The following is a 15,026-nucleotide window of genomic DNA, read 5'->3' on the forward strand; positions in this document are numbered from 1 at the left end:
ACTCCATTCTTCCCCTAACCTCTTAGCATCTGGTAAACATCATTCTACTCTCTAATTCAATGAGGTCAACTTTTTTAGATTCCACATATTACTGAGATCATGCAATATTTGTCTTTTTGTGCCTGGCTTATTCACTTACATGAAGTCTTCCAGTTCATCCATGTTGTCTCAAATGACAGGATTTCCTTCTGTTTATGGCTGAATAGTGTTTTATTAGTGTATGTATACATTTTCTTTATCCATCCATTCATTGATGAACTCTTAGTTTGGTTCTATATCTCGGCTACTGTGAATAATGCTGCAATAAACATGTTGCAGATATCTCCTCAACATGATGATTTCTTTTTCTTTGGATATATGATCCCCCAGTAGTGGGATTGCCAGATCATGTGGTAGTTCCATTTTTAATTTTTTGATGAACCTCCATACTGTTTTCCATAATGGCTGTACTAATTTATAGTGTACTCATTTTTCACCAACAGTGTACAAGGGTTCTTTTTGCTCCACATCCTTGCTAACAGTTGTTATCTTTTGTCTATTTGATAATAGCCATTCTTACAGGTGTGAGTTGACATCTCACTGTGGTTGCATTTCCGTGATGATAAGTGATATTGAACATTTTTTCATATACCGGTTGGCCATTTGTATGTCTTATTTTGAGGAATTTTCATTCAGGTCTTTTGCCCACTTTAAAAAATCAGATTTTGTTTTTTCTTGCTATTGAGTTGTTTGATTTCATTATATATTTTGGTTACTAATCACTTATAGATGTACAGATTGTGAATATTTTCTCCCATTCTATAGGTTGTCTTTTTACTCTATTGTTTATTTCCTTTGCTGTGCAGAAACGTTTTAGTTTAATGCAATCCGTTTTGTCTGTTTTTTGCTTTTGTTGCCTGTGCAGTTGCCTTTGTTTTTATTTACTCAATGCAACTCCAAACTGAGCCTATCTGCTTTGGATCCCTTTCAGATAAAGATGGACCTGATACTGGCTTTCCCAGTATTTGTTTGGTTCGCACAACATGTTTGTTTATTTAAACTGATTGTTGCCACTGTGTATGTGGATGGACTTGAGCAAACAATGCAGGACACGTTTTAGGTTTGCTTGAGGGTGGTGACATTTGGTCAATATGATTTACAAAAATAGGACTTACCTCTGTAAGTATGACTTCAAGGAGTGATACAAAAACAGTGAGGAAGAAATAATTTACCTTTAAGACATAAATGCTTTACAGTCTTTAAGGAGGGCATCCCTCCTTCACCCCCATGCTCATCCTCCCAACCCCTAGCAATCATAATCTTCATCATCACCATCATCATCATCATCATCATTTCTCAATTCTTTGCATGTTCCTTACTTCCTTCCAGATTTACATTACTGGCCAGCTTCCACCAGGGTTTTTCAAATTTCATGCCATCTTACTTTCTACTACAGGTGACTACATACTTTCTCCCACAGAAAGAATTTTACTAGGCAAAATTTTGGAAAATTCAAACGTGAAAAATACTTCTGCCTTTTCCAGTTTCCTGGACAACCTGAAATCATGCACAAACAGGCACAGCTGTATGGTGGTGGTGGCAGTGTGAGGGTAGAATAAGACTGGCAATGTTGCATGGAGCTGAATAAGGGTGAAGAACCCAGGCTCACCCTTCCTGCCTTCTTTGCCTCCAAGCTTCTGAATGCCTGGGTGGGCCTGACATTTATAGAACTCTGGCCCCAGTTGTACAGGGACAGGGTGAATTAATTCCTCCCAGTGCACACCTATGTGTGTGCTGCAGGATGAAGTTTTGTTTTAATCATTCACATCTTTCCTTATGACTACACAACTAAAAAAAGAAAAATCAGAGGATAGACAAAGAAAGTAGTTCAAAAACTATGGTTGTTGGTTACATTTTACATCTTTTAAAAATAGATTATTTTAAAAAATCTTATATCTTTTAAAAAGTAGTCCACTTTTGTTGTGTTGCTGGATGGAAAAGTGTGTGTGTGTTTAGTGTGTTCATTCTGTTCCTCCTATGCAAGGACTGTGGAACCAGACTGCTTGGCCTCATATCCTGACTCTGCCACTTATTAGCTTTAAGACCTTGGCCGGATTTCCTAAGTGCTGTGTGTCTAGTGTCCTCATCTGGAAAATGGAGATAATGATATTCTATTGTACAGGGTTGTTGTGATGATTACATCAGTAATAAAGCACTTAGAACAGTGTCTGATAATTGGTAAGCACATCTGTGATTATTAAATATAATTTTATTATTCCATGGCTGGAGATCTGCTACTTGGGCTAGTACCAGGTTGTGTAGGACCAAAATTCTTGCTTTGGGGTTTCCTCTTGCTGGCAAAACAGTGGGGAAATGGTCACCGTGGACATTGCTTTGGCTGCTGTTTGTTTTTACCACCTAAGCAGAGTTCAAAAGACAGGAATGGGAAAAGAAGGTGGGAAGGAAGAAGAAGAGCCTGGTCACCAGAAAAAAGAGAAGGAAAAGAAAGGTTGTGGTATTTCAGCCAGAGAACCTCCCAGCTTGGATCAAATACTGGGAGATGGAGAGGGTTGAGGGAGCAGAAAGACTGAGGGAAACAAGAGAAACGCACAAGTCTCTGATTACAGCACTGTTCTCTGTTAGCAGTGAGAATAGCAGGAACCAGAGACTGAAGGATCAGAAGGGTACCAGTACAGCAAGAAGAAAAGCCCTAAGTACCAAGGGAAAGGCATCTCAATCATTAGATATTGTTCCTAAGACTTTATGTGAGTTTTGACAACAGCAGTAGTTTATAATACTTACGTAATGTTTTGCCTCTTTCCAATAAAAAAACATGAATCTCAGACACCAATTTTATTTATTTTTATGAAAACCTATTATGACCCGGGAAAGTCATTTTAATGCATTCATAATACCCTTCAACAATGATGATCAAGTACGCAGTACTTATTTTTGGTAAGCGTATTTAGTACATAAATGGTGAAACAATTATGAATATTATGCTCTGTTTTTATAACACGATTATTCACATATGCACCACTTCCTACATACATATTGCTGGCATTATTGCCTTATGTTTTTAGTTTACTCCAATGGTTATTTAAAAAAAATAGACTACACACTTGCTTATAGTATTGAATATTCAGCAGGAGTACTTCTCTTCTGAAATAGCAGAGGTTTAATGACTCATTGAAGTGCATAAAAACACACAGTCTAAACAACGACCCATTTTGGCTTAAAGAATTTAGTCATCGAGTAACAATTTGCATTTTGGATTAACAATTTTAAATGGGACACGTGTAACTTCCATGACCTTGTAACAGTCCGCTTACTGCAATCAGTTGAATAGTAACTAGATGTTCCATTGAAACTTTTCTTTAGGTCTTGGGAGTTTTTATTACCAATCTTAAACTACTGCAATATTAGAGAAATTGCAGTTGCTATAGAAGTAAGTTCAAAATCATTTTCCACTGTGTTATGCATAGATGTGGCCAAAAAGAAAACCTTTCAAGTCATCCATGCTGTTTGTGAGGTTCTCTTGGTTTTGATGGATTCCACAGTGAAATGCCATGAATCAATCTGAATACTAACGGTGTTATGCAAATGTTTGTTTCCTCTGCATGTCTTACCTTTATGAAAAGGCAAACTGAAAAATAATGGAGCAGAAATTGTTTTGTATCACATACTGTAATTTGTTGGCAATATCAACCAACATTAATGCATTACTTTTGCTGAATGTTATAACGACTTGATACAAGTAGCTTGCCTAGTGAACTTCCGCAGAAATAAGAAGAAATCAATTCTCTATATCCTTCAGAGGCAACATGGAGCTTTAAGCCTTCCTTCTTAGCTCAACCAAAATGTCAAATAGACAAGTTGTTAAGAAAATAAAGTAATTTATTTTAGATAGGAGAGAATTAAAATACATGTATGTTATTCACATTTTTTCCAGTTATGCTAAAGTGACATTCTACGAATCACACTCCCGGAATGTCACTTTTGAAAGTGGAATTTTTTATGGTAATAGACAGATTCATTAAAAGATAAAAAGGATTTTGTTTAAGAAGGCAGGAGAATAATAGACAACAAAATACTAGTCTCCATTACCTTCTGCCTTCCACTGTTTTGTTTTACTTTTTGCTGTATTTACATATATTTTTTCATGTCCACACTATATATTGAAATATTTCTATTTTTAATTAATTTTTTATATTTCTTATACTTGGTATTCTGCTTGCCACCTCAAACTCACCACAAATTCACTCCAGGCTTGTTATCTTTTTCTCAAAATCACCGTTGCTATGGGCCTCTTTGATGTTTTTAATGACAGTAAGCAGAAGAGAAGTCTCACTTCCACCAATTGAAGGCAACTATAAAATATATGCAGTGAAGACAAAATTATATTTTTGAAATTCTGCAGGCACTGTTGCCTGTTAAGGGCACTGACCTGAAACTGGCTCTCTCTGTTAGAAAAAAGAGTATCAAGGTTGAAAAAGATGTTAGAGATGGGCTTGAAATACTGAGATCTGATGTAACCAGAATCTGCAAGACAGCAGACAGGGCACAAACTTAATATGTGAGTGAAAACTTTGTTGAAGGCTTGTTTCTGTACTAACTATAGTCAACTCACTCATTTCTCCATTCAACTCTGACCTTTAAACTTCCACCCAGGTTTTCACACCAATTATTATGCTTGCTTCTTCATCAAGCCTTCTTGGAGTTCTTTAAGCTAATGGTTTTCAACTGGGACAATTTCTTCCTACAGTGGACATCTGCAATGTCCAGAGACATTTTTGCCCATCTCAACTGGGGAGAGATGATACTGGCATCTAGTGGTAGAGGCCAGGGATATTGCTAAAGATCCTTCAAGGCACAAGGCAGTCCCCACAACAAATAATTATCCAGCCTAAAATGTCTGTAGTGCCAACATTGAGAAACTCTGCCTTAGGAGAATGTAATTTCTTCATACATTTTTCCTTTTTTGTCATGGCTTTTTGTATAATACCTGTCTAGGTATATGTTTATTTTATTAGCATAGAAACTCTTTGCAGGAAGGAAGCATATATATTTATCTTTTTCTCCCCAGTATTGAACCCTCTAAAATAAACGGTTAAAAGGAGCAAATGCATTATAGAACTTGTAGTAAAAAGCTATTTAGTGGTAGTATAATTTAACATCTTTAAAAAACCAGTCACATTTGGGGAATATTTTACATCTGATTTTTGTTCAGTTATTGGATCTCAAGCTTGGAAAAGACCTTAAATGTAATCTAGTCCAACTGCTCTTCTTTACCAAGGGACTTCTTTTGATTTTCTAAATACGGAATTGAAATTCAATTGCAATCATCTTCAGGTGCCAGACTGTGAAATTGGTATTTCCTCATTTAGACATTATCAGAATATATGGTGGCCCTCTGTGCATAGATATATACTGTGTGTATGAATTCATTAAGAATATTAATTGCAGAGGAAGTCACTAGGTGATCTTTATAGTTCTTTTCAACCCTGAGGATCAATGATTTAAATTGCTACCTTCCCTAACATACTTACTTACTTGGTAAGGCAAAAAGAGACTGCACTATGTTTTTTCTCTGTATAAATATTTGTTTAATCAAATTATCCTTAGCCCAGAGGTATTTACATCTTTTACACCTAATAAATTCTTACCCACTAATTACTTAATATCAAAGACATCTTTGATTTTTACTTAAAGGCTAATTCATTCTGATTACAACCTCTCTGTTGAACTCTTGTAGAACTCTTCCCCCAGTATTATTAGTTGCCCTTTAATTTTCCATGAGAAAATATTATACATATATATATATTTCATGGAAAAATATATTTTTCAATTAGACTGAAAAGGCCTTAAATACGAAATTGGTTATATCTTAAAAAAATTATACCGAGTACCTAATACAGGGTGAGTATCCCCACTCCAAAAATTCAAAATCTAAAATGTTACAAACCTAAAACTTTTTGAGTACTAACATGATGCTCAAAGGAAATGCTTATTGGAACATTTTTTAATTAGGATTTTTGGGTTAGGGATGCTCAGCTGGTAGAATATAATGCAAATATTCCAAAATCTAAAAAAATCAAAATTCTGAAATGCTTTTGGTCCAAAGCATTTCGGATAAGAAATACTCAACCTGTTTAGCATAAAGTTCACACTTAGCAGACAGTATTTGTTCAGTGATTGAATTGGAGTTCTCAGATATTTCAAAGTTAAAAGGGAGTAACTTTGACTCATATATAAAATCCCATGGGCATCTTTTAAATAGCCTCAGTGAGAAATATTAAGCTCAGTGGACATTTTAATTAATAAGCTGAAAGATAAGATTCACGAGCATTATGTAAGATAAAAGCATATGAAGACAAAATTGTAAATGGGTGCATTTTAACTAAAAGGTACTGACATTTCATTAAGCAGAAAGTGTATTAGTAATCAGCAAAAAATATTACGAAAAATATTACCATGATACTGGCAAATTGGGAAAGAAGAATCTTTGTTACTTACAGCTGAATTAAGATGTTTATAAATTATGGCTAAAAATTAATTTTACTGTTTTGAAATGTAATTCAGAAAATGTGAGTTCTAGACCCAGCTTTGTGCAAATTGTGTAACTTCAGAAAAATCACTTAATCCTATTGGATCCACTTTTTCAACTTAGAAATTTATGAGAGTAGGACGATTTGTTTCTAATATTGCTTCCAGCTTTAACCTCATATTCGTATGAAGATTTACAGTTAAAATCTCTTTTCCATGTATTATCTCATTTTATCATTTTGACTTTTGTAAGGAAAGCCTAGAAAACATATTTTCCTTCTACTAATGAAAAAACAGGGTCAGATAGTTAAGTTACTTAACCAAACCTAGTGTGTAGCGGCCTGTTGCTATTTCCAAGATAACTCTCAAAAACCTTGTCTATGAAAATAAGTAACTATTAAACTTTAAAATGTTTTATTTTTCTCTATTCTAAAACTAAGCTTTAAAAAATGAGGCCCTCAATGATCAATGTAAGCTTCATAATTTAAAAATAGTGTAAAATTTATACCTCATACTTTGAGCTAGGGATAGCCAATAAGATTCAATACGCATGTCAACCTGTATTGATTGGTAGTAGTTGCCTGAAGTGCTGTGCTGAGAATAATTTTGAGGCCAAGTTTGGGTTCAGTGGGAAAGTTGCCATGTTAGATTAACCATGTATATCATGGATGATGGAGAGAGGAGTGGTGGCAGTACTACTTATGGAGGAACAAGCTTTTTAAAGAAATTGCTTCAGAACTCAATAGTATTCTATTAACAGTGTAATATTGACTTGCCTTATATTGTTTTGTAATCTTCTGCCTCAGCCTGCTGAATAGCTGAGACTACAGGCATGCGCTACCACGCCCAGCTAATTTTTGTGCTTTCAGTAGAGACGGGGTTTTACCATGTTGGCCAGGATGGTCTCGATCTCTTGACCTCATGATCCACTCACCTCGGCCTCCTAAAGTGCTGGGATTACAAGTGTGAGCCACTGCACCCGGCTGAAGAGTCCTTCTTAAAATATTTAATCTTTGTCTTCATTTGTAACCATAAACCATGAAAGAATATAGAAGGTGCTTTCAGTTGGAATTTTAATAAGATACAGCTTGATCTGAAAACTTGAGTGTAATATATATATATACACACACATATATATATGCATGTGTGTGCTCACATTGACATTTATTTTATACATACATTTATTATATTAATATACATCTGGCATATTAACATTAACATACAATGATATAACATATGAGTAGTAAAAAACAATGTTCTGCAGACTATTCGGTATAAACATTTATTCCTGTGCTCCAAGAAAGGTTGAAGATGTGAATCAGCAACTGCTCCATGCTAGTCACAGTCATAGGTGCTTTACATCCTTCCTTTTCCTCTAAGTTGTGCAATTCTTTTTGAGTTAGACTTGATTATTTACTTTTTCAGCAAAGACCAACTACATCTTAGGAAAGTTTAATAATTGCCCAAGATGGCATAGCTAAGAAAGTTGTGGAGCCAGAATTCAGACCAGAATTTATCAGGCGTCAAAATCCTTTTTCTGAACAAAACCAGGCTGTGTTTTGTTGAAATTTTAGGGTACGGATATTTCCCAAGTGATGGTCTATGTTCTACATATATCTGAGAACAATTTTTGGATTTTGATTTCGTTGTCTTTACATGTTGTGCAGCTTCAGAGAAGAAAGTGAAGCACACCGAAAAGGAGAATCATCACTTTCCAGTTCTGGCCAGTGTGTTGTTTTTCTGTAGTGTGTAATGTTTCATTTAACAAGCACTTCTCTGGCTTTAGCGAATTTTTTTGAATTGAGACAGAAACCTCCCTGAAAAACTTTTATGGTTGGGGAAGTATATTACATATGGATTGTACTTTCATGCTATTCATGCACTTAAGTTTGGTTCAGAAAAAAATATTGCAATTTGGAATAATATATTATTTCATCAACAGAAGCATGTAATGTGGCCATAACTTAACTCACAACATAAATGTAATTGAGAATGTCATTTTCTTTTTTCCAGATTCCTTGGTGTTACTCAGTTTTCGCCTACACATGCCAGAAAGGCATTTCCTTGTTTTGATGAGCCAATCTACAAGGCTACTTTCAAAATCAGCATCAAGCATCAAGCAACCTATTTATCTTTATCTAATATGCCAGTGGAAACTTCCGTGTTTGAGGAAGACGGCTGGGTTACGGATCACTTTTCACAGACCCCTCTCATGTCCACATATTATTTAGCCTGGGCAATTTGCAACTTCACATACAGAGAAACTACCACCAAGAGTGGGGTTGTAGTAAGTATTTTCAGCTTAATGATGTTTTTGGATAATGTACACTCTGTAAAGTAACCTGATTTCTGGATTAACAATGAATCATTTCTAAACTTTTTACAGCTTATATAGTGGAATTCTTCCTTTAATTCTTATGGGGGGGGGGTTACATATTTTACTGGTTTCAAAGTGTCAGAGAGGAACCTATCTTCTATACCCAGCACTCTTATTCCCTTAACCACCTCCACCTCCCTCCCCCATCATCCTTGTTCTTCCTCGTCTCTACCTGATCTATTGTACATCTCTGGAACAGCTGCTGCTGTCTGTTTTGGAAAATTGCCTGTTTGTATGACTGGGAAAACTACTTCTTTTTATTGTAACATATTTGAAATGTACAGAACATGTGGTGAGTAATATAGTAAACTCCATACGCGTACTAGCCAGATCAGTAGAACTAAACATTTTACCATCTTCAATCTAATGTTATTGCCGAGAAAGCAAAACATAGGATGGGGTTGAAGCTCTCTGTGTAACCATCCCTTGATCTCACTGCCTTGGTCTTTCCCTTAGAGATCAACACTGTCCTGAATTTGGTGTTTGCTACTTCCATGCATATTATCCTACGATTGTTTCATATCTATGTATAGACACACACACACACACACACACACACACACACACACACACACACACTTACAATACATACTATATTTTAAAATTTCATGTAAGTGATTTTCTATTGTAGATAATATCCTGCAACTTATTTTCATTTCATTTTATTTTCTTAGGAAGGATGAGATAGAGGGAGCATTGTCTGCATTAAATTTATAATAAGAATCTATTGGATTCTCTTTGATGGCTATCATTTGTGACACCGTGGTATTCTAGGCACTTTTTACATGCAATTACATTGCATTAGGGTAGACTATCCCATGTTGAATTAACAATTTTTTCCTCATTTCTATGGCTTACATGATATATATGCATTTATTTTAATTTTCATATTAACATTAAGACAAGGTATTATGATTCCACTTTTTTTTTTTTTTTCAAATGAGTAAAGTAAATTGAGTACAGTTTAAGGAGATTAAGTAACTTGTCCAGGGGCTAAATGTAAGCAAATGGTAGAGCTGTAAATCAAATTTGGTTGGTTTGATCCTAAATTTTGGGCTTTTTCCCCTGTGCCTTAGGAACTGTGTTCCACCATTTCACTTGTGTGTCTATAAGAAAATTCAGATTGTGATTCTTCTCATCCAGTAACCTTTGTATGCAGTGTTGCTTGAACGCGGCAAAATAGGTGAATAGAAATCTATATTTTTAATTTGTAGGAAGTTGATAGCTCTAAAATAACCTAAATTTTGAAAAATAGTTTTGGCTAAAGAAATTTTCCTCACTGTTACTTTTAATTTAAATCATTGTGGGACCTGTTTAAAAAATAAAATCTGCCAGCATACAAAATCAATGCCATTACTGAAAAACTGCTTGTAATGAATTCATCTATCTAATCATTAAAATCATGTTTTAAATGCACACTTCTTAGAAGGACAGTAGGCATTTTACTCTTTTGGACTTATAATCATTTGATATGTTGAATTTCTCTGATGTTTGTTGATGTCTTCTATGGGCATTTCAAGGCTATACTCATTGGACCATACACAGACATGGAACACGAAGACATCTCATTTCATTTTACGTCTTCAAAAGTTGATGATTGACTTGCTGTGGGTCAGCTAGCATAGGGTACACTAGAAATTCTTTTTTCTAGTATGTTTTCTTTAAAGTATCTTAAAAGTGTTTTCAGCCCTAAACAGTTATGCTTGTTGCTAAGTGACCCATGTTTTAAAGCCAGACACTCTCTAATAGTTATTTAGATGTGACTTTTTGTTACAGTTAAGAATCTATAAGTAATTGGTAAATATTTTAAAATTCCTGCTTAATAATTTTTATGTAGAAATGATAAAACATGCTACCAGAGAACACCGAAAGGTCAATTGAAATAAAATTTTAGATTGCATAACCTAAAATACTAAAATCTATAAAAAAGAAAACAAAATTGCCATTGGGAGCTCTTATTTATCAACTGTGGAAATATAGTTTAAAACTTGACTCCTTTTTTCTGTCACTCTTTTGAAATCCAATCTGTTTTCTTTTCACTGCCTTTCCCCTTTATTATTCGGAGCATATGAAAATGACATTTCTCAACACTTAACAGCTGGAAGGAGTGGAAGTTTAGCTTTAGAATCTTGGATGTGGGATGGTCACATGAAGTCCAGGTGGTCATTTCAGATCAGAAGCTGAAGCAATTTTCTTTGAGATATGAAAGAGGAACTTCAGTAGCATGTAAATAATACACAGCTGAATGGTAGTAGGGCCCTAAGTGTGAATATTTGAGACATCATCATCACTGCTTATCAAGCTACCTACACTTTGCAAGGCACTATTCTAAGTAATTAGAAAGATTAAAAATCTAAAATCCTTCTGGTACAGAGATTGCAAATTCAAGCATTCAGACTGAATCCAAGGCTGTAGCCATGTATTGTTTATCCATCCCCAAAATGGCTTAATGTTTTTTATATTAGTTGTCAACATTTAGAAAGTAGAAGGTTGCACATAAACTTATTTATTTCTGGCTTCTCTTGAGAAATGGAAAGCTCTTGTAACACTAAGGTTACATTCCTATTTGGTAACATTTGTTCATTTATTCCTTCAACAAGTATTTATTGACTGAATGGCAGGTATTGTTCTAGGCTCTTGTGATATAGCAGCAAACAAAGCAGAAAAGGTTCCTGCTCCCAGGGAGCTTATATTCTAATGAGGTGAGAGGGGCAATAAACAAAAATATATAATATGTCAGGGAGTGATACATGCTATTAAGAAAATCACTGTGCTAGAGCTGGGTTGTGGTGACTCACTTACATGAGGCATTTGCTTCCCAGTTTCACTTAATCCAGACCACTTTTATTCTTTTGCATCTAGTCCATTTCACTGATACTTATTTCCTGTTTTGATCAATCCTATAGACATTTGGAGTTGAAAATCCAGAGGGTGGCCTAGGACTGTGCATAGGAAAAACAATGAATTCAATAATTGTGGTTTAGGAACACCAGTATTCATGTATTCACGAATTGCTTTGATTGAAACTTGTAGAAAATAAGTTCAAGACTTATTTTGGAAGTTGGAAGAGGGAGAAATTGTTAAGGTTTGAAGTCTAGGGATGTGCTTCATGGAGGACATGGGATTCAGTATGGCCCTGAATGATGGTTTGGTCTTAGAGAAGCAGATACTGTGTGCATATAATTCTTTGCCAGGGAAATGTTAATAGGAAAGGACACAGAGGTGGGTATATCCCTGTGGAATATAGTGTAGCATGATAATTATAAACATTGATTTTAGAATCAGATTAGTCTGTTTCAGAATTATGTCTTTGCTTTGCTTCTCTGCAACCTTTGTTATTACTTAACCTCTTTTTATTCTGATTTTCTTGTTTGAAAACTGATAGTATGAATTTCTCCTTTACAATATTGTTCTGGTTTCTATCATGTCATAGCAAACTACTCCAGAACTTAGTGGCATAAAACAGCCATTTTATGATGTTCAAAGTTTCTGTAGGCTAGGAGTTTGGAAGCACACAGTGGTGGCAACTTCTCTGTGCTCAATGATGTCTGGGGCCTCAGATGGGGAAGCAGGATGTTTGAGGTGTGACTTGACAGCTAGGGGCCAGAATCATTTGAAGCCATCTTTGTCTGGTGGTTGTGTCATCAGTCTTCTGGGACGTGAGCTGAGGCTGTCAGCCATATATCCACGTGTGGCTTCTTCATGTGGCCTGGGCTTGTTCAAAGCATGATGGCCTTAGGGTGGCTGGACTTCTTACATGGTAGTTCAGAGCTCCAAAGGTGAGTGTCCTAAAAGAACTAGGTGGGCGTTATGTGGAATTTTTAAACTTATCTTCAGAAGTCACAGAGCATCACTTCTAAGACATTCTATTGGTTATAAGTGAGTCGCTAAGGATAGTGTTCTTTCAGCAAAAGAGGGCATTAGACCCCAGCTCTTGACAGGAGGAGTGTAAAAGAATTTGTAGGCCTGTTTTAAAATTAACACAGTCGGCTCTTTGCCTGCAGACTATTTATATTCATCCTACAAACAATGTATACTTGTCAGTGGGTCTCATCCCATTACAACATCAGGCTCAGACTTGAGGTCCAGGCCTCGCCATCTAATTTAGGTTCAGGTATAGAAGAGATGACTTGGTTTGGTTTCTTGGGCATAGTTTTCTCACTCTGAAGACCTGTTAACGAAAGATACAAGCTGTCTTACCTCACTTTTCTCCCTTCAACAGACAATAATAAGACTGGAATATGGTTATGACAAAAGCCATTTCCATTCAACAATGGAGGAAATGGGAAGATACAGTAGTCACTAGCCCACAGCAATTCTGAAACCCAACTGGGCACATGTTACCAATTCCTTAATTATGGATGAATGGCCGCTCCCTGTCAACTGTTCACTTTGGCATTTGGCCCCACCCTTTGGGCTCTTTGTTTTGCCTTCTGAGGCATCCTTTCTTTTCCAATTAAAAAGTAGTTTGTGTTTGCAACCAAATAGTCATAATTGCATAAAAGTACAGCCAGCGCATATCCCTGGGTTCTACATCCATGGACTCAACCAGCTGTGGATTAAAACCATTGAAGAAAATTGTGTCTGTATTGAACAGGAGCTAGAGTTTATTTTTCTGGTTCTTCTTCCCAACAATACAATATGGCAACTATTTACATAGCATTTACACTGTATTAGGTATTATATGGAATCTAGAGATGATTTAAAGTATACAGGAAGACGTGCATGGGTTCTGTGCAAATACTATACCATTTATATAAGGGACTTGAGCATCTATAGATTTTGGTATCCATGGGAGGTCCTGGAACCAGTCCCCATAGATACCAAGGGATGACTGTAGCTTGTGTTTGCAATTGAATTGAATAACCTCAGCTTGCTTCCTACCAGTAAAATGTTGGGGCTACAAAGACCTATTTTTCTTTTGTATTGGCTCTGTTACATTCAGCCCAAGCAGGTACACTTATGTTAAAAAATGTTGGCTTTTTATGTATCAAGTTATATCCACTCCATTAGACAAAATGATACCCACAGATCTCTTTAAGATGAGCCTTTGTCTACTTTGAAGCTTTGTGGAATAAAAATTCTTAGATGCTCTTTTATTTAACAGGCTTTATGAGGCATGCCCTTAAGATCTTTATAAAGCCTTTTGCCCTTTTGAAGAGGTTATGGGGCATCACTTTAAGCGTTTCTGAGGCCTTGATAAAGACTCACCCTTGGCTTCATCCTTAAACCATTTTTGTCCTGACAGTGACCTGAATTTGTTGTTTTTCTGAAGCTGTTTCTTACTATGAGAATCATCTGTTATCTGAAGAAGCTGAGGAGAAGGAAAAGTTTTAATTTCAAAACAACAAGTCCTGGCTTTTTTATATTTCCTCTAAATTTTGCTTCAAAACTGGACAGTTTAATCTTAACCTCATCTCTTCTCTTTTATAATTTTCATGGCCAGTGAGAAGAAGCCAGGTGGCACTTTTAATGTTTTGCCTGGAAATCTCCATAGCTAGAAAATATAGTTCAGTAGTTATATTTCTCATTTTCCGTAACAGTACAAGTAATGAGGTTGCCAAACTTTTGTCTGCTACATAACAAAGGTCCCCTTTCCTTCAGCTTTCAATAACATTTACCTTACTATCCTTCAAGCTCTCACCAACAGCCTCCTCAAGCCCCAGAGGCTTCTGCTAACAGTCCCAAGGCTTTTCCAGTTTTTGCTCCTAGTCTAGTCCCAAAGTCAATGCCACATATTTCAAGGCTTTTGATATGGCAGTGCCCTAATTCCAAGAATCAAAATTGGTTCAAATCAATATTGCTGAATAAGAAATCATTTGAAAATGTAGCAACCAAAAGTAACCATTTTTAATGCTCACTGTGGAGAGTAGTGTGAGCATGAAAATGCCATGAAGGGTTTGGATGGTACAGAGCAGGGAACAACTTATCTCTGCTCTATGATGTCTGAGGTCTCAGTGGGAGAGGCCTCGTTGATTGGGGTTAACTTGATAGCTGGGGGCAAGAATCTTCTGACTGTATCTTTACTAAATGATTTTATTTGATGTTGTGTGTTTTATGGAACCTCAGCTGGGGCTGTCATCTGGGGCATCTACCAATGGTCTCTCCGAGTGGCCTGAGCTTC

At 36.0% G+C, this 15,026-nt stretch overlaps 1 protein-coding gene across 2 annotated transcripts in view; it reads left to right on the top strand.

Moving 5' to 3' along the window:
- The window catches only part of TRHDE (thyrotropin releasing hormone degrading enzyme), a 395,923-nt gene that overhangs the window by 5,533 nt on the left and 375,364 nt on the right, over positions 1 to 15,026 (top strand). For both annotated transcript variants that reach the window (XM_032170751.2, XM_058425822.1), the window contains exon 2: positions 8,539 to 8,812. In XM_032170751.2, the coding sequence (XP_032026642.1) occupies positions 8,539 to 8,812 (274 nt within the window). The remainder of the gene's footprint in view (positions 1 to 8,538; positions 8,813 to 15,026) is intronic.

This window comes from Hylobates moloch, unplaced genomic scaffold, assembly GCF_009828535.3.
Source record: "Hylobates moloch isolate HMO894 unplaced genomic scaffold, HMol_V3 SCAFFOLD_12, whole genome shotgun sequence".
In the NCBI taxonomy this organism is placed as follows: domain Eukaryota; kingdom Metazoa; phylum Chordata; class Mammalia; order Primates; family Hylobatidae; genus Hylobates; species Hylobates moloch.